The sequence below is a fragment of the Pholis gunnellus genome (assembly GCF_910591455.1).
Source record: "Pholis gunnellus genome assembly, chromosome: 4".
Classification (NCBI taxonomy): Eukaryota; Metazoa; Chordata; class Actinopteri; order Perciformes; family Pholidae; genus Pholis; species Pholis gunnellus.
In genome coordinates this window covers 27314780-27342348 of record NC_136530.1, presented here as the reverse complement: position 1 = coordinate 27342348, position 27569 = coordinate 27314780, and the positions used below count along the sequence as shown (strand labels likewise).

Genomic DNA, 27569 nt, shown 5'->3' with positions numbered 1-27569 from the left:
AGAAGACTATAAAGTACAAGGATGGCCGCTACACAGTTGAATTGCCGTGGCGACCTGACAGACCAGATCTCCCAAACAACTTCAGAGTTGCAAGGAGACGATTTGAAGGTCTCAAGAGGAGACTGAACATGGATGCAATGCGGTACACAAGGTACAATGATGTCATACAAGATTATCTGCAGCAAGGCATCTGCGAGGATGTACCAGAGCACACCTCAGCGGCAGAGCACACTGAGGCTGTGACGTACTACATGCCACATCATGCTGTTCTTCGAGAAGATAAGGCGACAACTAAACTGAGGGTTGTATTTGATGCATCATCACACGAAGAGAGTTGCCCCTCCCTTAATGACTGTTTACTGACTGGGCCCAACCTGAACCCAAATCTGTTAGATGTGCTGATACAATTCAGACTCCACCAGATAGCCTATACGGCAGACATCACCAAGGCTTTCTTGCAGATAGAACTAGCTGAAAGAGACAAGGATGCTGTGAGGTTCCTGTGGCTACATGGACCTCCAACCAAAGACTGTGAAAATGAGCTGCGCATCATGAGAATGAGTAGAGTGGTTTTTGGAGTGTCACCTAGCCCGTTCCTGTTAGCTGCAACAATAAGAAAACATATTAAGCAGTATGAAGCGGAACAGCCTAAGACAGTGGAGGCACTGAGAGAGTCCCTCTACGTGGATGATTTTATCTCCAGCTCATGTGATGTGGATGAAGCACTTCTAGTTACCACAACAGCAAAGGAGATTCTGTCTCACGCCGGCATGAACCTGTGCAAATGGGTGACAAATTCACCAGACCTGAGAGAAAAGTGGACAGACAGGGGAGTGGAGCACACAACAGACACAGCCATTTGTGGAAATGTACTGAAGGTGTTGGGGTTGGTATGGAGATCAGAGAAGGACAGTTTCGTGTTTGATTTAAAGGGATTACTGGACATTGTAAAGGACAAAGAAAACACAAAGAGAAGTGTGCTAAAGACATCAGCCAGAGTCTTCGACCCCATCGGGTTCCTCACTCCATTCACTATTCGAGTTAAATGTTTGTTTCAAGAACTATGGGAGAGGGGAATTGGTTGGGATGAGCAGCTTCCACCAGACTTGACTGAAAAATGGGATCAGTGGTGTGCAGAGCTGCCACAGCTCCACCTTGTGGACATTCCAAGATGGTACCAGATCGAGATTCGACCAGACTCGCGGATCAAACTGCACGTCTTCTGCGACGCCAGTGAGAAGGCATACAGTGCTGTTGCCTATCTACAAGGACAGAACAAGGAAGGAGATGTTGTAACAAGCTTTGTGGCCTCCAAGTCAAAGGTAGCCCCACTAAAGAAAATGACTTTACCACGCTTGGAACTCATGGGTGCACTGATTGGAGCAAGGTTAGGAAATAATCTCCTCAAGCCACTCAACATGGAAAGAAATCAGTTGCACATGTGGACAGATTCTATGATTGTTTTCCATTGGATACGCAGCACAGCACAAAGGTGGAAGCCATTTGTGGCCAACAGTGACTGAAATACAAGGACTCACAAATCCAGATTTGTGGTGTCACTGCAATGGCAAAACTAATCCTGCGGATTTACCTACCAGAGGCCAGAGCGTCGAAAACCTCATCCAAAGCCAGCTGTGGTGGAGCGGACCTGCTTCACTCTTATCAACTGATGGGGAAAAGGACATGGATGAGGACTGTGTTGAAGATGAGGTGAATACTGAGCTTAGGTCTAAGTTTCAGGTTGTAGTACAGCTGACCAGCACTGAACAAGCTGAGCCACTTTTGGACCTGGAGAAGTACAGTAGGTTAAAAACTGCATTAAGAATAACTGCATGGGTGAAAAGATTCATAGCTAATGCCCGTTGTAGTCAAAGGATTCAGGGAGAGCTAACTTCAGAGGAGCTCACTGCAGCAGAAGTGTATTGGGTGAAGATGACCCAAGAGCAGAGCTTCAGCCAAGAAATTGTCCAGCTGAAGTCTGGACAGGACATCAAGAGAGATTCAAGAATCAAAGACTTGAAACCATTCTTAGATGAGAATAGCCTTATTAGTGTAGGAGGCAGGCTACAGTACTCTGATTTCAGTTTTAGACAGCAACACCCATGGGTGCTACCTAGAAATCACAGATACTCTGAGTTACTTGTTCAGGACTGTCATGAGAGAGTGATGCATTCTGGAGTCAGAGACACACTAGTACAAGTGAGAGAGAGGTATTGGATTCCAAAAGGGAGACAGCTAGTCAAGAAGATGGTGTCACATTGCTACACCTGCAGGAGATTGAAGGTGAAACCAGCACAGCAGTCCACGACTCCATTACCCAGAGACAGAGTGACCGAGTCCCCTCCCTTTGAAGTTATTGGGGTGGATTTTGCAGGGCCATTATATGTGAAGGCTAGTGGTCAGTCTAAGAAGGCATATATTGCACTTTTCACTTGCGCTGTCACCAGAGCAGTGCATTTAGAGCTGGTTTCTGATCAGACTACAGAAAACTTTCTGTTGGCTTTAAAGAGGTTTATCGCAAGGCGAGGACTGTGCAAGGTTGTTTATTCAGACAATGCCAAAACGTTCAAAAGAGCAGAACAAGATCTAAAGGAACTATGGAAGTCATTCAGAGGATCAGAGCTCACAGAGTTTTTCACTGACAAGGGGATCACCTGGAAGTTTATTGCAGAGCGAGCTGCTTGGTGGGGTGGCTTCTGGGAAAGACTTGTGAGATCTGTGAAAACCTGCTTAAAGAGGGTCCTGGGGAAGGCATCACTGAACTTTGAGGAGCTGACAACCATGCTCACAGAGATAGAGGCTGTGTTGAACTCAAGGCCGCTAACTTATGTACACGAGGATGCATCAGAGCCACAACCACTCACACCCTCTCATTTCTTGGTTGGGAAAAGACTAACTTCTCTACCACCAAAGACTGCTGCCACCGTCTCAGGCAACTAACGTGAGCAGAGAGGACATGGGCCGGAGATGGAGGTACCGGCAGAGACTGTTAACCAGCTTTTGGAACCGCTGGAGAAAGGACTACCTGATGGACTTGAAATCAGCTCACAAGTGTGAGACACCCACACCCACTGTGCTGAAGGTGGGAGATGTCATCCTGATTGGAGAGGACAACACGCCCAGGCAGAACTGGAAGATGGGCAGGATAAAAGAACTGTTCCCTGGAAGGGATGGACTCATTCGTTCCTGTACTGTTCATACCTCTACAGGCAGTTTGCTGAGGAGACCTGTTCAGTTGATACATCCTTTAGAGATAAGTTAAAGTAATGGGCTGAGTAGCAATGAACAACTGTTCATCGGGCGGGAGAATGTTGTAAATTGTTTTATTAATGTGATTTACTTTGACTGATTGTACTGAAACAGGAAGTGCTTTTATATTGAAACCGGAAGTGCTTTTACCTTGAAGCCAGGAAGTTGTTTTGATACGAGTTTTTTTTGATGATAGAAACAATGATAGTGTAAAAACGTGGTTATGTCGAGTTCTGTTCACTTTCAACAGTTGTTATACTGCAGAGACAATTAAAGTGTCCCGTTCGAATCGCAGATGTGTCTCGGTCATCTTTAGAAGCTCCACTTCACTACACTCCCTTTATCAGTAGGAAGCTGACAGACAGGGAATGACAATTGTTCTGTTGTTGCCTTAACGTCTGTTTGCTTGCTTTATGTTACAAACTGTGTGTGGAGTTTGAAGACCTGAAACAACTATTCAGTTGCATGATGGGAGATGGATCCAGGGTTTTTGGGGAATAAAAGTCAGGATATCTCCACTGCTGCTGCACAGATTTGAATCGTTCTTTGTTGAATCTGTTTCTTAAGAGTCCCACAACTGTATGGAAGTTGAATATTAAATGAGTGAAATAGCTTATTTTCTTTCTTCTTCTTTTTGCGAAACACATTTAAAAATACATTTAAGAATGTGTGTTAAATGCTACATTTTCATTTAAATACGTGTCTTTGTGTGCAGTTTGACCGTAATTAATCTCATGACTCTCTCTTGTGTAACACTGACGGCAGCTTCAGTCATCAATCACTCACATAAAGGCCTGTTTTCATTTGTAGACACACGCGGCTCGTTTTTCAGGTCCACTGCACTGTCAATTGTCACTATGGTGTGTGTGTGTGTGTGTGTGTGTTTTGTCCTCCTCTCAGCCCTCTGCCAACACAATCTGCCTCTCAGCCCTGCAGCTGACTAACTGCCCCGGGCCTCGGCACACCGGCCACCACACACACACACAGACGCACACACAGAGGCAGGTCCTGCTGTAACATCTGGCTCCGATGTCGGCCATATTTGCCCAGGGATGGCTGTCTGTGGCCGGCGCTCTGGCCGGCATTGTCGTGCCAACGCCTGTTGTTACTCTCCTAGTAATGCCCATTCATCATTTGCTGTCACGGCAACACACACACACACACACGAGTGATGCACAGGTGTGTCTTCTTCAAATTTGGCCACACCTGAGTCGACAGGACAACCGAACATCCTCCTCTGTCCTGATAGTCTTGTCTTTATATCTCTCTTTCTGTCTGTCTGTCTGTCTTTCTTTGTCCTTCTTTCTCTCTTTTTGTCTCTCTGTCTCTATGTCAGTCTCTCTCCCCCTGTCTCCCTGTCCCCCTGTCTCCCTGTCCCCCTGTCTCACCGTCCTCCAGTCCCTGAGTCTGTGAGTCTTGGCTGTGATCTGACCGGCTCTTTCAGAGCCAGACAAACCAGCCGGTCGGGGCAGCAGAGGTCTGGGTGATAAACCCGGGGTCTGCACACACTCCAGGTCACACTCACCCCAACACACTGCCCACCCCCCCTCCTTTAAAAAAAACTCTGCTGCTGCCAAATTGGCTGGAAAAGCAGATAAACATACTGCAGCAGAGAAAGCCTCTCGTCTCCCGACGCTCTCTCTCTCGTCTCACTGCCCAGTTTCTCTTTCGCCGGCCAAATGTTGTGTGTGATACTTTTCTCGACAGAAATATCCTCTCACAGTATGTAGGCTGATCATTTCTGCCATTTATTCTCCTGATGTGTGCAGAATTTCATGCTGTGCTGCAAAATAGCTTCTCTTTACAGACAAGGCCAAAGTCAAACAGCTGTTCCACACCGACAGTGGAACAAGAAGGAGTTAGGTTTATTTGTTACATGCTTGACATTTTTTTATTTAAATAAAAAAAGACTATTTTACTTATATTTTCATCAGATTGTCCATTGGGATCTTTATCTTTTTTCTTTAAGAGAGCCCAGAATGACCAAGATGACGCTGATTTCATTGAGATATTAACAGCCCTAGACTTCATGTATCGTGAGCGAGTGTATTCTCACCTGAAGGAGTCCGTCTCTGCGTGGTGGCTGTTGTCGTGGGTGTAGCACACCCGGTGGGCGGCCACGTCCAGCTGTGTGAAGGTGGTCAGGGGGACGCCCGGCTGCTGGACGGCGTGGACGAGGCCGTGCCGCGGCGGGACCGACACCGCGTAGACCAGCTCCTCCGGACGACCGGCCGAGTCCGACGCCAGCAGGATGTCGGTGTTCAGGACGATGCGCTGCCCCTCCATCAGACGTACTGCCTTGCTCAGCAGCACCAAGTCACCTGAAGGAGGCCAGAGGGAAAAGGTCAAAACACTGAGGAGAAAATATAGGTTCCTAGAGGGATGGAGCTGTTTTTAGCTTATGCACATTTTTGGTAATTATCCACAAGAAATGTGGTAATTTATTGGTCTTTATGTTGAATGTTTCAAAATGACATACAGCAAGGCAATCAATTTCTATCTATCAGTTTTATTTTCCTATTTTGTACTAACTGACAGGGGACCGGGGGGCAAAATAAGCAGCTCATGTGCGTTTTTCTGTAACCAAAAACAACTTCATCTTAAAGATGGAAACAAAACAACTTTTGTGTGTTTATGTGAGAATTAAACAAAAATTCCGTAAAAACACAAGATATGGATTTTGTGATACAAGGATAACATTTTGTTTATGTTGTAAAACTCTGTAAGAAGCTTATTATTTACCAGCGGTCCTTATATTCTATGCAGTCTGCTCAGAGGCATTAACGATGTCGGCCTTTAGCAGACCCACTGAAAACACAATCCAAACATGACTCCAACAAGACTTCATGAAAATGTCAGTTTTGGAAAGTAAAACAGGTTCCATGCAGCAGAGGCTTTTACTTTCCTCTTTGTTTTTCTCCAAAGTCGATAAAAGCACAGAACACAAAAGACGTAACAGTTCTTTAATGGAGTTTGACGACTATATTTTAAACATATAACTGGTTCTACGGGATCTGCATGAATGTCTTCTCAGCAGTTCTTTACATACATTACAAGTGGGGTGCCACCGCAGTGATGGGGACTCGTCTACTTCCACCTACGACCTGGATTCTCAGAGACAAATCTGCAAAAATGTGTGAATGCCCCTTTAAATTAGCATCTACCCTAAATAAATCAATATTTAAAAAAATCCCACCTGAGCCGCTCAAACTCAAAAGTGCTGCTTTATCTCTATCGACTGGCAAAAGTTAAAGTGAAAAGAGAATTAATTCATTTTCAACTTAGATAACACAATAAAAAAATAACAAGGCCTAAATGTCACAGTTTTTTGGAGTGTTGTTCTTGCAGGAGGAGGAAGAGGAGGAGGAGCACCCAGAGGACACAAGCCAGCGCCCCTCCACAGCTGCTCCACCTCCCCTCCGTTAATTATTCACCGGCTGAGGAGGCCGGTCGTTTCTCACCTCCGCTCCTCCAGGATCAGAGGGCCCGCAGCCAGAAGGGCCGAGGCCTCGGCGCACCGTGTTCACCCGACTGGCAAAACTGGCACTGTGAGCTGGAGGAAGAGGGGGGGGGCGCTCAATAATACATGAACAAGGACCAGCCAGAAGGACCGTGGAGGGGCTCAAGTGTGAGAAGGTGCAGAGGCAGTGTGTGTGTGTGAGACCATGCTTCTTCTTGTTGCTGTAACTTTAGTCAGTCGTCATGCGACTTGTTTTATTTTCTGAACACTTTAACAACTCTTCATCCATGTCACCTTCAAAGCTGAAAAACCCTGCTGAAAAGCCCTGCTGGAGCTGAGATTGTTTCCTGCTGACTGCAGATCAGTAACGAACTTTGGAAAACTCAACTTTTACGAGAATTCCTTAAAAGTGAAACCTCTGACCTTTCTGCACGGTGTGGACGGAGATGAAGAAGCTCTGCGCGGGGCTCTCGTTGTCCAGGTCGCTGAGGGTGAAGCGGAAGCTGTCGTGACCTTTGAACCCGGCGGCATTGGCGGCGGCTCCGGTGTGAGCGTACCACAGGCGGTTCATCTCCACGTCGTCCTGAGTGAAGTTCCGACCGGCCGACAGCTCGGTCCAGCCCGACTCCGTCTGTGACAGTGGATTAGTCACTCGGTACAACCATCTTAAAGGAACATTACGCTTATTGAACTATCTGGGTCTTACGTGAGGTCTTACAAAAATGTGTCTCGCAGTACTGTCGTCTTTGGCTCTTAGCTCAAAACCCATTGGTTACTACTGAAGATCTTCAAAAACACCTGGTCTGTTTGACTCTAAATGGACCATCATGTACTAAATGAACATCATGCTGTATTGAAGAAGACTTGAAACTAGAGATTGAGACCATAAACTCATGTTTATAATGTTTACTGAGGTAATAAATCAAGAGAGAAGTAGAGTCATTTTCTCATAGACTTCTATACAACCAGAGGAGTCGCCCCCTGGTGGTCACTAGAGAGAATGCAAGTTTTAATACACTTCCTCATTGGCTTCACTCGGCAGAAAAGGAGGTTGCCGCCTGGTTTAATCTACAGCAATGCATCATAATCTATAAGATCACCATATGTTTGTGGCGTCACTGTCCTGCTACCATGGGTTTATAGTTAAGAACAGTACTGGCTCTTTCCAAGATGTCTTCAGAATTGAGGTCTAACACTCAAAACTCCTCACAAAGAGAAACAGTGTTGTTTTCCTCACCTTAAACCGCAGCTTGCCGAAGCGTGGTGCGGCGTTGAGAAAGTAGTGCACCTGGTTAGGGGGGGTGTCCAGGTCCTGGGCCTCCAGAGCCACGCTGGAAATCACCCTGCTCTCACCGGAATCCACCTCCAGCCCCGCGTTCCTGACACCGACGAAGAAGAAAAAACAATGGTTATAATTATGTATGTTCAACGTGAATTTTTTCAACTCAGATGACGTTTTGATTAGTTGTAGCTGATTCTGGACTTTTCTTTTTGTGCTGTTAGATAATAGATTATTATTATTTTGTTCTGCTCCAGCTTTCAAAAAGAGTCGTAAAAACATGGGATGTGTTTGAAATGTCCAACGTTTGATGTGATGAAACTGCAGAAACAAGCAGGAAGAAGTTTGTGTGGGAGCAGGTTTTTTTCCCCAAGCGGGATCATGGAGATCTGGGGCGATGGTGTTGTTGGATGGTGGTGTTTGGGGGGGGGGGGGGGGGGGGGGGGGGTGAACATCAGAAAGCGTCTGGCTGCTTCCTCACTCGGAACTAAAATCCACGCAGGAGAGGAAGCCACGTCCGTCCTGCAGGAACGCAAAAAAAAATAACAAGGAGGCTGGCATCTGCCAAGTCCCGGCATTACTTCTGCCTCGGTGCCCTTTACAGTACCAGCTCGGGCCTGTGCCAGCACACCCACACACACCGACGGCTGATCTGGGGACAGCGAGGACGTGAGGGTGAGGGTAAAGGGGGGGGGGGGGGGGGACAGCATGGGGAACCCAGTCAAGGATGCAAATTCCCAATGGCTCGCTCATGGAATGAAAATATTATGGGTTTTTGAGGTGGAGGAGTGAACACCCAGTCAAGCAAAGAGACCCGCCACATGTGCACACACACAGGTCACTCCCCCCCCCCCGTCCTGTCCCGTGTTGACTCCCCTGACCTCGTCTCCTCTGGATTCTTTCACTGCGGCAGCCTCCTCTGATTGTCGCGTCAGAGTGCATCAACATAAAACGACAAATTAAAATGTAACACAAGACATTTTTTTCCACATCAATGTGTTCCACATCCCAGAGAATATCATTTCAAAGCTTAATTCTGGTGTTATTCTATATTTAATGGTTATCATCAAAGACATATTTACACACAAACCAACGTGTGAGTCGGTCTCTCAATACTGCCTGACTTCTTTAAAATAATCTATTTTTTATTTCATTTCAGTCATATAGGGGACTATTTTCCGCGGCGGATTAACCACATTTGGTGTATTAGTGAGTGTTTGTGGCAGCAGAATGGTGTATGTCAGTGTACACTAGTCAGTGTTCAGGCAACCAACCAAAATAAAACGCCACTTTAAGTACATTGTACTTTTGTAGTAGTACTTCACCAGAGTATTTGACATTTCATGCAACGTTATAATTCTACTCCAGGGAAATATAGTACTCTTTACTCTTTACTTTTTTAGTAATGTTTTATTTACTTTCCGCATTCAGATGAAAATAAGAATAAGAAATGACGACGTATTATTTTAGATTAAACTACCCAGCAGTACATAAAGACATTCAAATGATCTCCACATTTACCAGCTGCAACATTAAAGTGATGAACACATGAATGCGTCAATAATTACAATCCAAGAATAGAATATATATTATTCTGTAATGGGCCATTACACATAATGAGTACTTTTACTTTTATTACTTTAAAGGGATGGTTTGTGTCTTTAGAAGTGGAGTTGTATGAGATACTATATAATATAAATAGTCAGTGTATTGACTAAATAGTATATACTGTATATATTATAAAAATAGAAGCTGTCTTTATGTACAAAGCAAAAACCTCTGCGTCTGTCGGTGCGACCCTGACCTAAAACCTCACCCAGTCACATATTTCCAGTAATACCATATTAACAGGCATTAAGCACTAAATCCTCATATCAGCTCACATCTGTGTGTGTGCGTGCATGCGTGTGTGTGTGCGTGTGTGCGTGTGTGTGTGGGTGTGTGCGCGCGTTGGTGTGTACTTGAGCAGCCGTGGCTTCTCGTCGTTGACCGGCAGCACGGTGACCCAAGCCGTCCCCTGGACTGTGTGGACGCCATCTGTCAGCCGCAGAGCCACGGCGTCCTTCAGGGTTTCCGTGTCATCGTGCATGTACACGATCTTCATGCCTGCAGCGGGAGGAAGAGGAGGGGGGAAATATAAAAACCAGCTATAAATGTAGCGTGTGTCTGTGTACCTTCTCTCTCTTTCATTCATTTGTTTGTGCACTAACAGCACAGATATATGATTCATTTTTAAGAGGCAAGAGGAGGATCCAAAATATAAACAAGAGCAAGTGGTTGAAATAAACCATTAAAAAATGAAGGACGTTCTCCTAAACCAAACAACAACCACAATACAATATTGACGTTGTTGGTGTAGCTACATAATTTATTCATACAGTAGCATTTCAGCATGCAAATTGCAAACTTCCTTTTATTAAACATGTGTGAAAAAATATTTATATTTTCTATTTAGGCCTCTTCAACTGAGTCCAAATTTCCTTTTTTGAGATTTGCGTTTACTTTTCTAATCAACCAATAGCTAGCTACTTTGCGTTAGCCATTACAACAGTTAGCTTCTTGGCGGCAGGGCGCCGGATTGGATCCCGGTATGGGCGACGTTTTACTGCTTAATTTTTGTAGAATGTAAGAAAGTAGAGATAAGTAGCCAACTAGTGTACAAGAACATGCATCGTGGGTTAGCTTTCCCCCTGTCCCACCCACATTTTTGCTCAGTTTTCACTGACTTTAATTGCAGTCACTACATTGCCTTTATTTCTATTTTCAAAATAAATTGGGCAACACAGAAAAATCATCAGTTGTCAGAGCAGCGGTATTATTTGTGTTCCGACACTGTTCCTAGCTACGATAGCTGCTCAGTCCGTCACTTTGCTCCAGACTCGACTGCTATTTGATGGATTGTGATGAGATTTTGTACAGACATTCATGTTTTCCAGAGGATGAATAATGCACTAATGTAGTGACAGTGTAAAAATGATGAATGTCTGTTTAAAAGTTCATGAAAATCCATCCAATAGCTGTTGTCTGGATCCATGTGGTGGACCGAATGGCTATAAGCTCATATTCATGGTTTATGTTAACATGAACTGAGTTTTAGCAACATGCTGATGGTGATGTTAACAGTACGTTTAAACTAGGGCAGCTTGAGTGCTGCAGCTTCTAGTCTATATTTTGTGACATTTTTGTGAATCTGCACCATGAAAGCTGCTAGAAGTTCGTTAGCTTCTATCAGCTTTTATTTGCACTGTAAGCAACAGTCACAACTGGATTACTTTTGACACTGAAATAAACATTGGAACAGGATTATTAGGCAAAATGCGAAGCAAGGATAATAATGAGTGTCTTATTTGCTATATATATTTTATATATAAGAGGATTTATAAACCTTAATAACATAATTGGCAGGATGAGATACAACAGTAATTGTCTTTGATTCCAGCAGTATGTGTGTTCATATTTGACTTATCATTTGACTCAAAAGGGGTGCGAGTTTCAATCAAGCTCGAAAGTTAAATTATGAAAGTGATAAAGGGGCAACGACGGGACAAGAAAAGAGAACACATTGAGTCAAATTCAATACAAATGTCCGTCCATAGAAAGTGTTTTTAAATCTCATTGCAAGATCACTAAATAAAAGTAACTACCTTGTCGTGAGCATGAAATAACCATTTACTCATACCATCAACTAAGACAATACTTAATAATCTACTTCAAAAGTACAGTACTTTACAGAATTGATGCTATTTGTCCACACAACCATTTGACTCAGTCCCTCTCACCTTGTCGGAGCTCCTGCAGGGTGAAGGAGGTGACGGGGAGGCTCCTCCGCAGGAGGTCGGCCCCCATCTCCTTGTAGCGGCTCGTCTCGGTGCCGTAGATGCCGTTGATCAGGCTGCCGTGAGCCGGCGGCTGAACCAGCGTGAATGTCAGGACGTCTGGGGGGGCGTCCAGGTCGAAGCCACCCAGTATGGATGGAGTCAGCTCCCTCATGCCGCCTTCCTTCACCTGCGTTAGATGTACAACAGGAATTACTCTACTCCTACGCTAGCGCCCCTGTGAGGCTGTTGGATGGAAGAAAAATGTAATTGTACGATTTTTACCACACGTGGAGTAAAAGAAAAAAGGTCTTGAACTTACGGTGAAGTTGGCGAGCAGCAGCGAAGGCGTCTCGTCATTGGTCGGATTGATGATGATGTAGAAGGGGACAAGGGCGGAGCGGTGCAGCCCATCTCTCACGCTGATGGACAGCTGATCGACAGTCGGCTCCGCCCCTTTGCTCTCCGATTGGACGTAGTTGATGAAACCCGAGGTCAGGTGGACGAGACTGAAGGATTCTGGAAAAGAGAGGGATATGCCAGGGTTAGGTCAGGTGTGTGACAAACACACACACACACACACACACACACACACTGACCGACTCGGACTCCTGCGTTGCTCTTCTCGGAGCCGGGTGTCGGCAGCGTGTTCTCCAGGAAGCCGTGCAGAGGAGAAGTCTCCAGGTGAAAGGTCAGCTGGTCGGGGGGGCTGTCAGGGTCTGAGGCCCCGAGGACCCCCCCACACAGACAGGCGGAGGCGCCCTCGTCCACCACCAACATGGAGTCACCTAAGTCAACACATAACAACAGTGACATGAGTCGTGCAAATGTTTTTTCCATGGATGTAGCAGTTTGTCTCCACTGTCACCGGGGTGAAAAATATTTCCATTACCTGATTTGGCCTCCTATGTTATACCCCCAAACTGTACACGTGTAAAAGAATGACCTGGCAATTCCAGCTTTATGTTACTGAAAAAGACCCAGCCAGGTAACAGGACGGTGGAACAGTGGGGAGGTGGGGAGGTAGACCAGAGGGAGGTCACCCTGAACCCCCTGGCCCACTCGACTGAACGATCACCTGTATCGCCCCGATCTGTGGAGCAGCCCACCAGGACAACTGCCAGTACTTGGTAGTCTGTCCATGTCAGGCAGCTGTCCATCCATCCATCCATCTATTCATCATCCATTCATCCAGCCATCTGTTGGGTAAAATCTAAATGACTAATTATAAGGTGTGCTTACAAAGCTTGGTGTCCTTATGTGAACCTCGTTGTGTGAACTTCCTCTGACATTAAGCGCCACAGCTGTTTAGTCTATCCAAAGGAACACTCAGCACTGCTTGTGATGGTAAATAAAGTTGTAGACGGCGTCAATACTTCATGGCGTCTTCCGATTATAAAAGTGACCTTTGTACTAGAACGAATTGTTAAAGTGTCAAGATACTTAGAATATGCTGTATAATATACAGATCTCCGAGCAGCCTTGATCCATGTATACTGTATGTGAATCAACTCTGTCTCCTTCTTTGCAAAGAATAAATGTCTTGTTTAATGATTGTTGCCACGGCTCGAGTGAATTTTTCCTAACACCATCCATCCATCCATCCGTCCATCATCCATTATCCATCCATCTATCAGTACATCAATCCATCCATTAGTTTATACATCCATCCGTCCATCAGTACATCTATCAGTCCATCCATCCATCTGTTCATCAATCCGTCTATCCTTTTATCTATCTATCCATCCGTCTATCCCTCCATCCGTTCATCTATGCGTCCGTCCATCCATCAGTCGATCAGTTTATCACTCCATCCATCCATCTATCCATCCATCCATCCAACCATCATCCATTATCCATCCATCTATCAGTACATCAATCCATCTATTAATTTATATATCCTTCCGTCTGTCCATCCGTCCATCAGTCCCTCCATCCATCCATCTATCGTTCTATCCATCAGTTCATCTATTCATCTATCCCTCCATCAGTTTATCCATCCAGCCATCCATCCAACTTTCCATCCGTCCGTCCGTCCGTTCATCGATCAGTCCATCACTTCATCCATCCATTCCATTGTCAGCTGCTAATGAATCCACCACTCACCCATCTTCCTTCACACTGCTGTTAATTAACAAAACACAATCACCTCTGGACCTGGATCCATACTGACAAACCTCCCTTGTGCATGTATTAATTATGCTGTGTATATATATATATATGTATACATTGTGTGAATGTGCGTGAGCATTAGCGATGGACAGTCCTGTATCGCGCTGATAAACTAAACTAGGAAACAAGGAAGAGCTGGATTCCTCGCATTTAGCCACGCTAATGCTCTTACTCTACGTCTTTATTCAGTGCTAATTAATTAGACCAAGCAACACCACATGCACCCCCCCAAACCCCCACTCCCAAACAACCCTGCACGGCCTGGCGGTGCTGGTGTTGAATGAATGGTGAGATATGCTGGCAGGATTAGAGAGTTATCCTGTCGCTGGTAGCGTTGCGGTAATCCGGCTGGCGAGGCGGCAAGTACACGTCGCCTATTGTGACAGTGGGCATGCGCCTCTTTCTGCTTTTGTTTTGAAAAGACGCTCATTGTCCACTGTCTCCTGGGGAACACACACAGGAGTGATAATCTCACCCAGCTGTGTGCGTGTGTGTGTACATGTAATACCAGCAGACAATAGGAAGATTTCACTTAAAACACGTCAGTGCCAACCTCGTTAGCGCGGCCGCCACACTGTCAACAACAAGCACATATGCCATAAATTACCCATAATGCTATGTGCAAACAATGAGACTTTGGACTCAGCTAAAACACACAACAAACACCACACTGCAAGAAACACAGCAGAAACTATTGGGGTCTGAGGTTTTACTTGAAAAGGTTTAATATTTTCGTTTTAAAATGAGAAATAATCCCACTTGTTCCAAGTTTCAGGAAGTTTCTAGAAATGAGCTTCAGTGTCTCGAAGGAGGTCAGAAAAGGGGGACGCACTGCTAGAATCAAGAAATATGACTTTGAGATGTGTTGCAGATGTTATATTATGATTTCTTTGGCATTTTCACCGTTCACAACCAACCATCCACCTCGCAATTTTTGCAGTGAAGTATCTTGTCATTTTTCTAAAGCCTTGAATTCTGAAAAAGACACAGTAACTTAAAGATGGATGTTTAGAACTGCATCGCAACACCTTCAAAATTAGACAGAATACAGCAGAGCACTGCTATCAAGAAAATGTACTTCAGTCTGACAATATTCTTGCAACGAATTCAAAAAATCTCTCTTCTCTACAAACAGATTTTTTTGCAGTTTTAACATGCCGTTGCAATGTCTCTTTCACACACACACACACACACACACACACACACACACACACACCATCTCCCAGTCATCCCAATGTGAATCCCAGTGGTCACTGGTCTCCATTGATAACCAATCCCTGTTCTTGGCTCCGACTCCGGCAAGAACTATCACCCTCCCCAGGAGAGTGTGTGTGTGTGTGTGTGTGTGTGTGTGTGTGTGTGTGTGTGTGTGTGTGTGTGTGTGTGTGTGTGTATATATATATATATGAAGTGTATGTTCCCCCCCCCCCCCTCACCCTTCCCAGAACACAGTGTGTGTTGGACTGATAGGTGACGGCATGTTGTCGGGGTCAGAGCTGCTCCGCTGCATTAAGAGGATTGTCAGCAGTGAACACAGACACACACACACACACACACACACACGTTTATCTCTCAGTCTCTCATTGAGACATTTTCGGCTCCATTCATGCTGAAGCTGAGCTGGAAAATGTCCTGTTTATCATTTCTCAGGTTTTAGTTAATGCTGAACATGCGTGTTATTATAACCAACAGAAAAAAATACATTTACTGCAGGTTCACCAAGTTAAATACAATACTTTTAAAGATGTTAAAATTTCACAACGCAATTTAAAGAAACTGTGTAACATTGTGTGGGATTAATTGGCAGAAATGGAATATACTCTTCATAACTTTCATTCAAATTCAAAAACTTTCATTCAAATCTAAGAAGCGTAGTGTTTTCGTTAGCTTAGATAAAGCCGTTTCTATCTACATAGGGAGATTCGTCTTCCATGGAGTCCGCCATCTTGCACCGCCATGTTTCTACAGCAGTCCAGGACGGACACGTTTATGTTATCTGAAGGAAGGGATGCATTCCGAACCGCGGAAATTAAAAGGGCCACGGTGCTAAATCATAAAAGATTGTAGTATTGATAAACCCAGACATTACTGGTGTTCTTTTATTAGTAATCTTTATTAGAATGTTTTGGTGTCATTTCACCATCATATCAGCCAGTCGGGACGACATGACCTACAATTATTTATCATTATTATTTATATATATATATATATATATATATATATATATATATATATATATATATATATATATATATATATATATATATATATATATATATATATATGTGTGTGTATATATATATATAAATATATGTATATATTACAGTAAAATCCTGCTTTTACATTAATGCATGCTAAGTTAATGATAGAATATATGATTGTATAACAGTCACAGGGGACATTTTTCTACTTTTAATACTTAAACTTCATTTATTATCCTTCCATACTTTTACTCAAATAACATTTTCAACGCAATACTTTTACGTACTAAGAGTAACTTTACAGTGTGTTTTTAGGGTGTTATTTCCTTATTTAAGTAAACTTACTGAATACTTTATTCTTCAGCAGCCAAGAGCGAATATTTACAATTTAATTTTGAAAAGCCTTTTTTGAGTAAACTAAATTCTGTGATTTTTAAAAGATACCCTGTAGGTAAACTGTTCCTCGGGTGTGTCATGACAGAAATCTTACCCAGAGTGACCGTGGGTACTTTGTTGTTGACAGGGAGAACGGTGATGTTGAGGTCGTACACAGGAAGCGTGCCGTGGAGAGGCACAGGAGGGGGCGGGGCGTCTCCGTGGCAACATCCGTCTGTCCCTCCAGCCTCGCCGTCAGAGATGATGAGGGTGAGCGTGTCAAATACCGACTCGGGTCCGATCTCCCCTCCTGAAACAGAAACACCAAAACGTTATTTCTGAATGCTGTGAAAACAACGAGTCTAATGAAGAGCTTCATGACAACAGACAAAGGACACGATTCATATTGTTCTCACAAACAGCAGCTCTTTAGCTCCTAACAGCTCCCTGCGACTGTTTCTGTTTACACTTCAACTCCTTGTAATATCAAAATCTCATCAGCTGACCAAATATGTCCATATCTTGTTGTGAAGAAACTTTATGGAGGACTTAGACCGCTATCTCTGTGGTAGATACATTTCACTTCCCAAAACAACTGACAGGAAGTAGCACAAAACAACTCTGATACAGCAATCAGTAAACAAGAAAGTCAGGCTGATCTGTGAAGTCAAATTAAACTCATTTAATTCAGTTGTCAGCAGTTCCACCAAAGAGATATTTACCCTCGTAACTTTTCAAATGGTTGTATTGTAATAACTGCTCAACGCTCAAAGAGGTCAAATCATCCAATATTTCCTGAAAAATCAAAGAATAGAAAAATGTCCAGCAACTGAAGACAGATATTTGTGTATCAGAACGCAGTGGTGGGCCATCAGGGCCAGCAAGGCCTTCTCTGCTGGCCTAAACAGAATCACAAAGTTATAGCTATTTTAATAATTTTTCTTAAATACACTACATCAGTGGTCCCCAACCACCGGGCCGCGGACCGGTACCGGGCTGTTGGTCATGTGGTACCGGGCCGCACAGAAGGAATACATATTATATTATTTCCGTTTTATTGATTATCAGAGTCTGAAAGAAGTTTTATTTTGAAAAATGACCGGATTCTCTCGCAATTTCATCCGCCTGTGGCTCTTGACAAGTCAAGACGCTTGTCTCGGTCACGTGATACGTTACCTCAAAAAGTAAGCCCACAAACTAGCGAAAATGAATAAAAAACTTTTGGAGAGCTTCTTTGCAAAGAGGAAAAGCCACGAAGGAGACAGAAGAAGAGCCGACAACAAGAAAAAGAAAGGAGTAATTCTGACGCGCCAAGCCCGCTCTAATATGTGGCGACAGAGGAAGATCAGCTGCTGGAGATTGTAAATGACGGTGGCCTTAAAAGTATGTTTGAGACAAAAACTCTGCTGGTATTTTAGATTAAAATCAAGGCTGAATATCCTGAGATCACCACTAAAGCACTGAAACCCCTGCTTCCATTTCACACATCCTCTTTGTGAAGCAGGATGTTCTGCATTGACAGCAATCAAAACAAAACGAAGTAGTCTGGACATAAGGAACTTCGGGTGTCATTGTCTCCCATCACCCCCAGATGGGACCGTCTCGTTGTAGAGAAACAACCTCAGGGCTCCACTGATTCAGCGTTATTGTGAGTTGTATTTATTTATGCATTTTATATTTGTTTTAATGCCGATCGTATCATTTTATTTCTTCGTGTTTATCCGCCACACCTTGAAGGCCGGTCCGTGAAAATATTGTCTTACATGAAACCGGTCCGTGGCACAAAAAAGGTTGGGGACCTCTGCACTACATGTATTATAATTTATACAAATATTTTTCCCATTATCTTATTTTCTCATTGCACAGCTACTGTCTTCCTCAGTTGCTCTGCTTCCAGTGCAGCTTGTTTTAAGTAGAGCTTTTATCCAATCAGATTTCACCTCTGTGTCTCTAGGTAAGAAAAGAGGCCCCAGGCCTGCAGACTCACCAGTGAATCCCTTTGCAGTTTAAGTGAATGGGGACGATATTGTTGATTGTCATAGTCTTCAACCAATCAGATCTTTAGTTTGACATGTTGGCCGTATTCTTTGACGTTCCAGAGCCTGCTAGCTGGCCTACAAGTACGTCATCATTACGTGCAGCTCAGTTTTTAGGTGCAGCGTGTGCTGTGATTGGTCAGTGGGCGAGCACGTGACTATCGTGAAACGAAACTTAACTAGCCAGCAAAGCTTAGTCGGAGTAGTAAGAGTTCAAATTGAAAGATATGGAAGAAATTATGACATTTTTTGCATTTTGCTTGGTCTAGATTATTATTTTTTTTACCTAGCTTTATTTTTTTAACACTCAATGGCTGAAGGAGGAGGAGAAACGGATTTGTGAGTTGGGATTTAACTGGGATTAAACTCTTTGTCAACAAAGAAAGGAGGATGGAGTTTGTCTTTAAGTGAACAGCATTTGGTAAGTCAACTGCGTTTGTTTTTTTACATCTAATATCAGAATGGCCCTCGAGCGTGTAGCAGAATGCATGTTGCTGCTGTTGTTTTCCCGTTAAGCTAGTTTAGCGTAGCCTCCCAGAACACTTGCGGTGCAATGCGCAGAATCACAGAATCACAAAGTTATAGCTATTTTATAATTTAATATTTTTTCTTAAATACATTTAATTTTTTCTTATATCTATTATAATTTATAAAAATATTAAAGGCCCCAGGCCTGCAGACTCACCCATTGCTGCCATGTGCAGTTTAAGTTGAATGGGGACGATATTGTTGATTCAACCAATCAGATCTTTAGTTTGAGATTCATGGACGCACCAGAGCGGTTTGCAGGCCTAGTGTTACGTCAGCATTACTGCAGCTCAGAGTCCAGATGCCTCTCTCCTGCAAGGTGCAGAGTGTGCTGTGATTGGTCAGTGGGCGGGCACGTGACTATGTGCCCGCGAAACATAATGCTTGCTAGCAGAGCTTTGGTTGTAGCAGACAGAGTTCAAGTGGAAATATTTGAAAGACATTTTACCTAGCTTTGTTTTTTTTATATGAAATGGCAGAAGGAGGAGAAACGGATTTAGTGGCGGAGTTACTGGGAACGCTTTTCTCAAGAAGGACATTTCTGAACAAACTGGACAGTAAGAAACGACCCCACAGCTAGCAGCCCTGACCCAGCCAGGAAAAGGATTTGTATGCAGCGTCAGAGAAGCGTTGCACATGTTATGGCTGGGAATGTGTTTCATTTTAACTGAGCGTCGGTACTTTTGGAGAGACTCGAGTGGATCTACAACTCAACAACCACGTTCGCATGGAAACAGCTCCACAACCGCGGCCCGCCCTTCGCCGGTCCACGGTCGAAGACGACCACCGAACAGCCGCGGAAGACGGACAACTGACGATGAATGGAGAAGGACTTCTTACTGGAACTGATGTACTGGGATTAAACTCTTTGTCAACAAAGAAAGGAGGATAGACAGCATTTGGTAAGTGAACTTCGTTTGTTTACCTCTACAGTTACTACTGTTCATTTGTCTATCGTGGCGTTTTTATGAATAGTATTTGAATGGCTCGTGCTCGTGTGGTGGAATGCGTGGATCCGCTGCAGGTCTGCTGGATTGATTTGTTGCTTTGTTGTCATATGAATATATGCGACTGCTCTTGTGAGTTTGTCATTGTGTTACATTGATTTGGACTATATTGTCCGTTAATGACGCAGCGTCCCGTCATGCTCGTATTCATGTATCTGCAAATTTTATTTCATTTGTCAAATGTTGCAGTGTTATGTGAATATGCGGCTTTTACACAAAACAAATAATAACCCGTAGCTGTGACGTCATAATGAGGTTATTAGAAGTGAAGAACAGCACTGAAGGCCCAGGTATAAAATCCACGGCCCGCCACTGCCAAAACCCCATGCAGGGAACTATTGGACTAAACACTTCTTCTTCTTTTCGTTTCACTGATGGTTATATGACAGTTTCCCATTTCTTTGCATTTTTATTGAACACTGCAAGGTCTTTTGAGTTGCAAGGGTTGGGTAGTAGAGACTAAACTAGCTCACTGCATATAAAGTAGTAAAAACTAGCAAAAGAGATAAGCACACACATTTTCCACGTGCCACGAACACAGCGTTGTCCACAATAGCTCCCTCACCTGTGTGGACATAGTAGATGTGTCCCTGCAGCAGGTCCTGCTGTGAGAACTTGTCCACGGTCAATCCGGCTCTCTGAAGCTCCCCTCTGCCTGGACTCCGAGCCAGCATGTAGGTCAGTCTGGAGTCGTCGCTGTCCCGGTCTGTAGCCGACAGGTAGTCCACCGTTACCTGGACCCGCCCCGCCTCCTCGCAGCTCAGCTCCCCCCACAGCCCTCCACCCAGCTGGGGAGGTTCATCGTTCATCGGCAGGACCTGAGGACAGCAGGAGAGGCTTCACAGACTAAAAACACACAGCATGAACAAATAAAGGCTCAGTAAAAAAATTTAAACTTGGGTGTCCAAATCAAAAAACGTCCAAAACTGAAAACAGAAAATAATCAAAAGCCTTGATTGATGATGTAATGTTGTACATGTTTTGGTGGGACAGGACACTCACCTGTATCGACAGGATGACGTCTACTGAGTTCAGACCGTCCGTCACCTTCAGATGGACTTCATCCTGGGTGGTCTCAGAGTCGTCATGAATGTACCTGCCACACAAAGAGCCATCGCACAGTACATCCAACATGAATTACAAAATGTAGTTCTGGTTTTACCAATGTTATTCTCTGTAGAGCATCATTTTATGACCAATTTTGGTTAGGTTAGAACTCATTATTATTCCCCAGTGGGAAGCTAATTTGCCACCACATCAACTCATACAGACAACAAATAATAAATACAGTTTCCACAGCACAAAACAAACATAAAACCCAGTACAAGAAATAAATGTCACCATAAAAAGCCATTTGAGACATGATTAACAGCAGAACGATGCTACATCTAAAAAACATTAAAAAAATCAGACCGCTGCTGGAGCGAAAGACCTTCTGAGTCGTTCAGTAGAACACTGAGGCATCCTTAGTCGTTCTGACACAACCGTTTTTTAACTTGGCCCTCAGGGGAGGTTTCACACCATTTTGATTCAGATCAAGTCTGAAAGTCTGGACCAAACGAGGTAGGTGTAAAAAGGCCCTAGAATTTGTTAACTGACAAAGTAGATGTCAAAGAAGGAACTCAAACTACGACAAAGATCTTATTGAAATAGAGTCACTGCAGAATAGAGGGCAGTATACAGTACATATACATATATTTACAATTTATATAATAATATATATTAATGGGATGTCTAACCCATTGCTTTACTTCCTCTCTAGCTCTTGATTGGCTAAACACGAGTCTCCAGAAGCAGGTTTGAGACATGAGGCATACAGAGCCAGAAATCAACCTCTGACATTGTAATATAGCCACTTTCCACAGGCGCCAAAATGAATTTTCTAAATTAAATCTAGATATTTTTGATTTATTTGAGTGTACCGAGGCCGCATGAGGAGAGAGACAGAATGCTGAGACCAAAAGTTTCAAAAGAATTATGGTTCCGGAAATAAACTCAAACATGGAGCGATAACTCTCATACACCCATGTTGAAATACCCACATCCGAAAACCCAGACCTGACTAAATGTGTCGCCTCCTCCTGAGGTTTTAGTTTATGTTACTGTTAGCTTCGGCAGCCGGATCAGTGAGGACACTGTAAACAGATACTCCACAAGGATCCAGTCAAAAAGAAGGTGCAGACTAACAGTTTACAGAGGAATCAGTGCACGTGGGCCTGCAGCGTGTAATCATGGAACATCTAATTAGCGTGTTTGCTCTCTGGGTTATTCACATAGCTTTGATCATGTTTGGTCTCCATGTCAGTGATCCTGAAACCCATCGGGACAACAACATCCGTTTTGTATTACATCACTGTATTGTTCCAGAGATTTTTAATCCTAATAACTTCAAACTAATTTGGTTTATTAAAACCTTGTTTGGGTTGTTTTCTTGTTTAATCACATGAGCTCAACCACTTAAAACACAACACATCTAAAATGTCTAGAAGGCTACTATTGTGATTTTGTCTACATTTTCAAATGAAAAGAAATCTGCTCTTTAGAACAATGAACATTTTGGCCAAAATGATATGATGTATTAATATATTCCCCAGCCCCTCAGCTTGACCTTAGAGACAAACTTAAGTGATTTAAATCGTTATGAAATTGTAAAAATTGTGACAAACAGACTTTTTAAATATTGTAATTGCAGTAGAGGTAGAGATATCCTGACTATCCTGATTTCCCATAATGCAACTTGATTAAAAGTCCTGGTTAAACACATCGATGTTTTTATAAATACTACAGCCAGTATACAGACCATAACTTGCAACAGAAATGTTTTTACATTCTTATTAATTCCAGAGGTTTTTTCTTTGCTGTTCTTTTGATCGATGTTACACTGCTGTGAACACAATTCTACACTTCATAAGGTTTTTTTCAAATTAAAAGCCTACATATAAAAGGCTACAAGACTTTTAATGTGAAGATTCTGAGCGACGTGTTGAGTTTCATTCATGGTAGCTAAACATCGTTTGGCAATTAGTGCTCTGGAAATGGATATTATACTGAAATTAAAAGGTAAACACAGATGAGGATTGACTTCATATTAAAAGAGAACATTAGAAAATAAAAGCCTCTATTATATATTATATAAAAGCCTCTCTGCAACTGACGAGTACAACTTTTTCAGACTTGATAAAGCTCCTTTAGAGCAACAGAAAACCTTCTACAACTGCTAACCGTTTTTGCTAAATTAACTTTAAAAACATCCTTGGAAGGCCCCTTTAACCTGTTTAAACCCCAACTCTAATCTTAAAACCAAGTGTAAGTACAACGCCCCACTGTGTCTGACCTGAGTCGGAGTCCTTTCAGGTCCTGCAGGCTGAATCCGTCTCCCTGCTGCAGCGCTCGGCCCTGCAGCTCCAGCCAGCCGTGGCGAGCCGTCCTCTGAACCTCCGCCCTCAGAGCCTCCTTCCTGCTGTCCCGGTCCTGAACCAGGAGGTGCTCCTCGGTGACAAAGGCCCCTCCGCCCTCCTCCACCCGCAGCAGGTTGGTGAAGGCCTGAAGAAGCACACAGAGGATCAACCAACAGAGCTGCATAGTTGAATGTGGAATCCTACCTACAACTAAAAATCCCAGTACTAAACTGAACTAAGAAGTCTCCAAATAACCTTTTACAGCTAAACTGTGGACATTATTGGTATCTTGTGGAGGTTTCTGGCTTCATCCTGCTGAACTTGGGCCTGGTAGGCCTTGAAGCCTAAGGACCGGACCATGCCACCCAAAGCTTCAAACAATGCCACTGAGGAATATGTCACCATGGCTAAAGTGCGTGAATTGTTGGACCAGCAAAAAGACTTTTACAAAACTTTGCTTGAACAACAGGAAAAAAGCTTCAAAACATGTGTACAGATCATAGTTGATTCTTCAAACAGTAGGATTGATGATCTGTCGAAGCAAACCTATGATCTTAAGGTGAGTCTAGAAATGACTCAAAAAGATTTTGATGATTTTAAAATGTCATGCAATACTGGTTTCAAAAATTGTAATGAAACCAGGACAGATTTGGACACAATCTGCAAAAGTTTGATCTCAATCTCCGACAAATCAGACTATCTGGAGGGCCAGTCCAGACGCCATAATATTGTGGTAGAAGGCATTAAAGAGTCTGGTAAAGAAAACCTGACTGACTGTGAAGAAAAGGTGAGAAAACTCTTCAGTGAAAAACTACAACTGGATCATCTGAAAATAGAGTTGGATGGGACCCATAGGGTTGGGAAGCATATTCCATCTTCACAAAAGCCCCGACCCATTGTGGTCAGATTTCTACGGCTGCAGGATAAACTCTCTGTTCTACATAAAGCTAAACATTTGAAGGGCTCAGGCATCTTCATCAATGAGGACTTCCCTGAATCCATCCGCCAAAGAAGAAAAGAACTACTCCCAGCTATGAAGGCAGCTCGAGAGAGAGGTGACATTGCATATTTGAGATACGACAAACGTATTGTCCATCCACCTTCCCAAAACCCACATCAACAAAGAAATGTTCAGAGTCTGGCTACTTAGTCTCTAACATTAGTAATGTATTAAGTACTTTTTAGATTTCTTTTGTATCTGTATACATGATTCTTTTCACACACTATGGTCTACAACAGATCTGATCTGGAAGGCCAGACCTTTACGCCTTTTGATCTCTCTACCAGTGACTCTTATAATTTTGATATTGACCCAGATTTACATTTTTTTTCTTCACTTGATGTATCTAGCCTCTGTAGTTTTTATGACGAAACTCAGTTTAATGACTTCTGTGTTTCTCTGCCACGTAATACATTCTCTACTTTTCATCTGAATATAAGAAGTCTTCCTAACAATTATGATAAATTTATTCATTATTTATCTTTACTGAAGCATGATTTTTCAGTTATTGCCCTGTCAGAAACATGGCTTACTGAGGACTCAAGAGAAATCTTTAAAATACCAAAATACAATTCAGTTCACTATGTAAGACAGAATAGATGTGGAGGTGGAGTATCTCTGTTTATTCACGGTGACTATGAATTCAAAGTTAGGGATGATCTCACTTTGAAGTCGGATGGGGATGAGGTGGAATCTGTTTTTTTAGAGCTCTCTGGTGTCTCTGGTGGAAAGAATGTTATTGTTGGTGCTATCTATCGCCCACCTGATTCTGTCATCAAAGTTTTCAATGACAGTCTGGGCTGTTCTCTTGACCTGATAAACAATGAGGATAAACTTTGTTACATTTTAGGAGATTTCAATATAAACCTTTTGAAAAATCGACTACATACTCCTACTGGGGATTTTCTCAATATTCTTTACTCTAGTTACTTTTTTCCTCTTATTCATAAAGCAACACGAGTTACAGAAAATTCAGTGACTTTGATTGATAACATCTTAACCAATTCTTTGAGTGAAGGATCCAAATCTGGAGTCTTGTATTCCGACTTGTCTGATCATTTCCCCATTTTTCAGTACTCTTTATTCGAGATTAAGAGAGCTAAACATACTAAGACAATGATGCAGAAAAGAATGATGAGCAAATCAAATATTTCATCATTTAAAGATATTCTTACCAGTATTTCATGGGATGATTTATATGTTGAAAATAACGCTGATTTGGCATATCAGAAGTTTATGAAAGTTATTAACCTTAGTTTCAATGATTGTTTTCCAATTTGTAGTTCCACCAAGAAAAGCACTAAAGTTAGTAATCCCTGGTTTACAATACATTTACTGAAACTGCTGAGGAAAAAAAATAAACTGTACAGAAAATATGTTTCTAATCCTACGCCTCTTACTCATGGGGCTTATAAATCCTGTAGAAATAATTACACCCATATCATCAGATCTACAAAAAAGAAATATTATAGTGAAACATTTATGAAGTGCTCAAAAGATATAAAAAACACATGGAAAGTAATAAATCAAGTGTTGCAAAGAGAAAAGACGACCCCAGCGCTTCCTTCAGTCTTTTTGGATGGTGATAATTCTCTAGACAAGCCATTTGATATCGCCCAAAAATTTAATGAATTCTTTGTAAATATTGGTCATGAATTAGCTAACAATATTCCGGCTTGTCATGGGAATCCACTGGATTTCATTCCAACAAATGTCCCTATTATCTCGAATTTTATGCCCCCAAATATTCAAGAAATAAGTGATATAATTGATGATCTTAAAATATCTTCGGCTGGCCATGACAACATTTCTGCATTTCTTGTCAAACAGGTGAAACAGTCAATATTGCAGCCACTTGTTCACATCTTCACCTTGTCTTTGAAAACAGGTGTTGTGCCAGAAGATTTAAAAATTGCCAAAGTTATTCCTTTGTTTAAAGCAGAAAATCCATGTTGTTTTAACAACTATAGACCCATATCTATATTGCCTTGTTTTTCAAAAATACTAGAAAAAATTGTACAAAAAAGGATAATGCTTCATGTCGAGTCTAATTCAATTCTTTACAAACACCAGTATGGTTTCCGTAAAAATCATTCAACTTATATGGCTTTACTTTACGTTGTTGATAAAGTTATTTCTGCACTTGACAATAACGAATTTACCTGCAGTATTTTCTTAGACCTTTCCAAAGCCTTCGATACAGTAAACACAATATTTTATTGGAAAAGCTGCATAAATATGGATTCCATGACATTGCATACAAATGGTTAAAAGATTATGTCTCCAACAGAAGACAGTTTGTTTGTGTTAAAGGTTGTTATTCAAACAAAGCCAGTCTAATATGTGGGGTTCCACAGGGCTCCATTCTTGGACCATTATTATTCCTTATTTATATTAATGATTTGTCTAATGTGTCAAAAGGCCTTTTTCCGATAATGTTTGCAGATGACACAACCCTACTTCTTTCTCATTCAAATTTCAATTCACTGATTATGGAAGTTAATGCTGGTTTAACTGCCTATGCTACATGGTTCAAATTAAATAAACTATCTTTGAATATCCAAAAATCTAATTTCATTATTTTCAGTGGCAAAAAATCTTACTCTAAGGATTTATCTAAAATTAAAATTGAATCTGTTGAGATGCCTCAAGTGTCATCTACAAAATTCCTAGGAGTTATTATTGATGAGAGTTTAAGTTGGAGTAAACAGATTGACTGTGTTAGTAGAAAAATAAACAGATCTATTGGAATATTAAGTAGGGTTAGACATCTTGTCTCTGCAGACTGTCTACTTATTCTTTATTACAGCATCATTTATCCTTATCTTTCATATTGTAATATAGTTTGGGCAAGTACTTTCCCTACTTCTCTGCAAAAAATGTTGGTCCTCCAGAAACGTTTTGTTAGGATCGCAACCCGATCACAGTCACACTCATCTTCTGCTCCTCTATTTCGGAAATTGCAGATTCTCAATATTTATAACATCAACACTTCCCAAACTTGTGTTTTCATTTATAAGATACTTTCTGGTGAAGGGAATATTCCTGA

General features: G+C 42.4%; 1 protein-coding gene across 1 annotated transcript in view; it reads right to left on the bottom strand.

The window, feature by feature from the left end:
- frem1b (Fras1 related extracellular matrix 1b) overlaps window positions 1-27569 on the bottom strand; it is a gene marked incomplete at its 5' end in the record, with an annotated part of 53409 nt that overhangs the window by 10912 nt on the left and 14928 nt on the right. Inside the window, 11 exons of the mRNA XM_079157288.1 lie at window positions 5306-5570; window positions 7133-7340; window positions 7947-8088; window positions 9950-10094; window positions 11768-11993; window positions 12126-12322; window positions 12403-12591; window positions 16667-16861; window positions 20688-20940; window positions 21125-21218; window positions 23457-23665. Of these exons, the coding sequence (XP_079013414.1) occupies window positions 5306-5570; window positions 7133-7340; window positions 7947-8088; window positions 9950-10094; window positions 11768-11993; window positions 12126-12322; window positions 12403-12591; window positions 16667-16861; window positions 20688-20940; window positions 21125-21218; window positions 23457-23665 (2123 nt within the window). The remainder of the gene's footprint in view (window positions 1-5305; window positions 5571-7132; window positions 7341-7946; window positions 8089-9949; window positions 10095-11767; window positions 11994-12125; window positions 12323-12402; window positions 12592-16666; window positions 16862-20687; window positions 20941-21124; window positions 21219-23456; window positions 23666-27569) is intronic.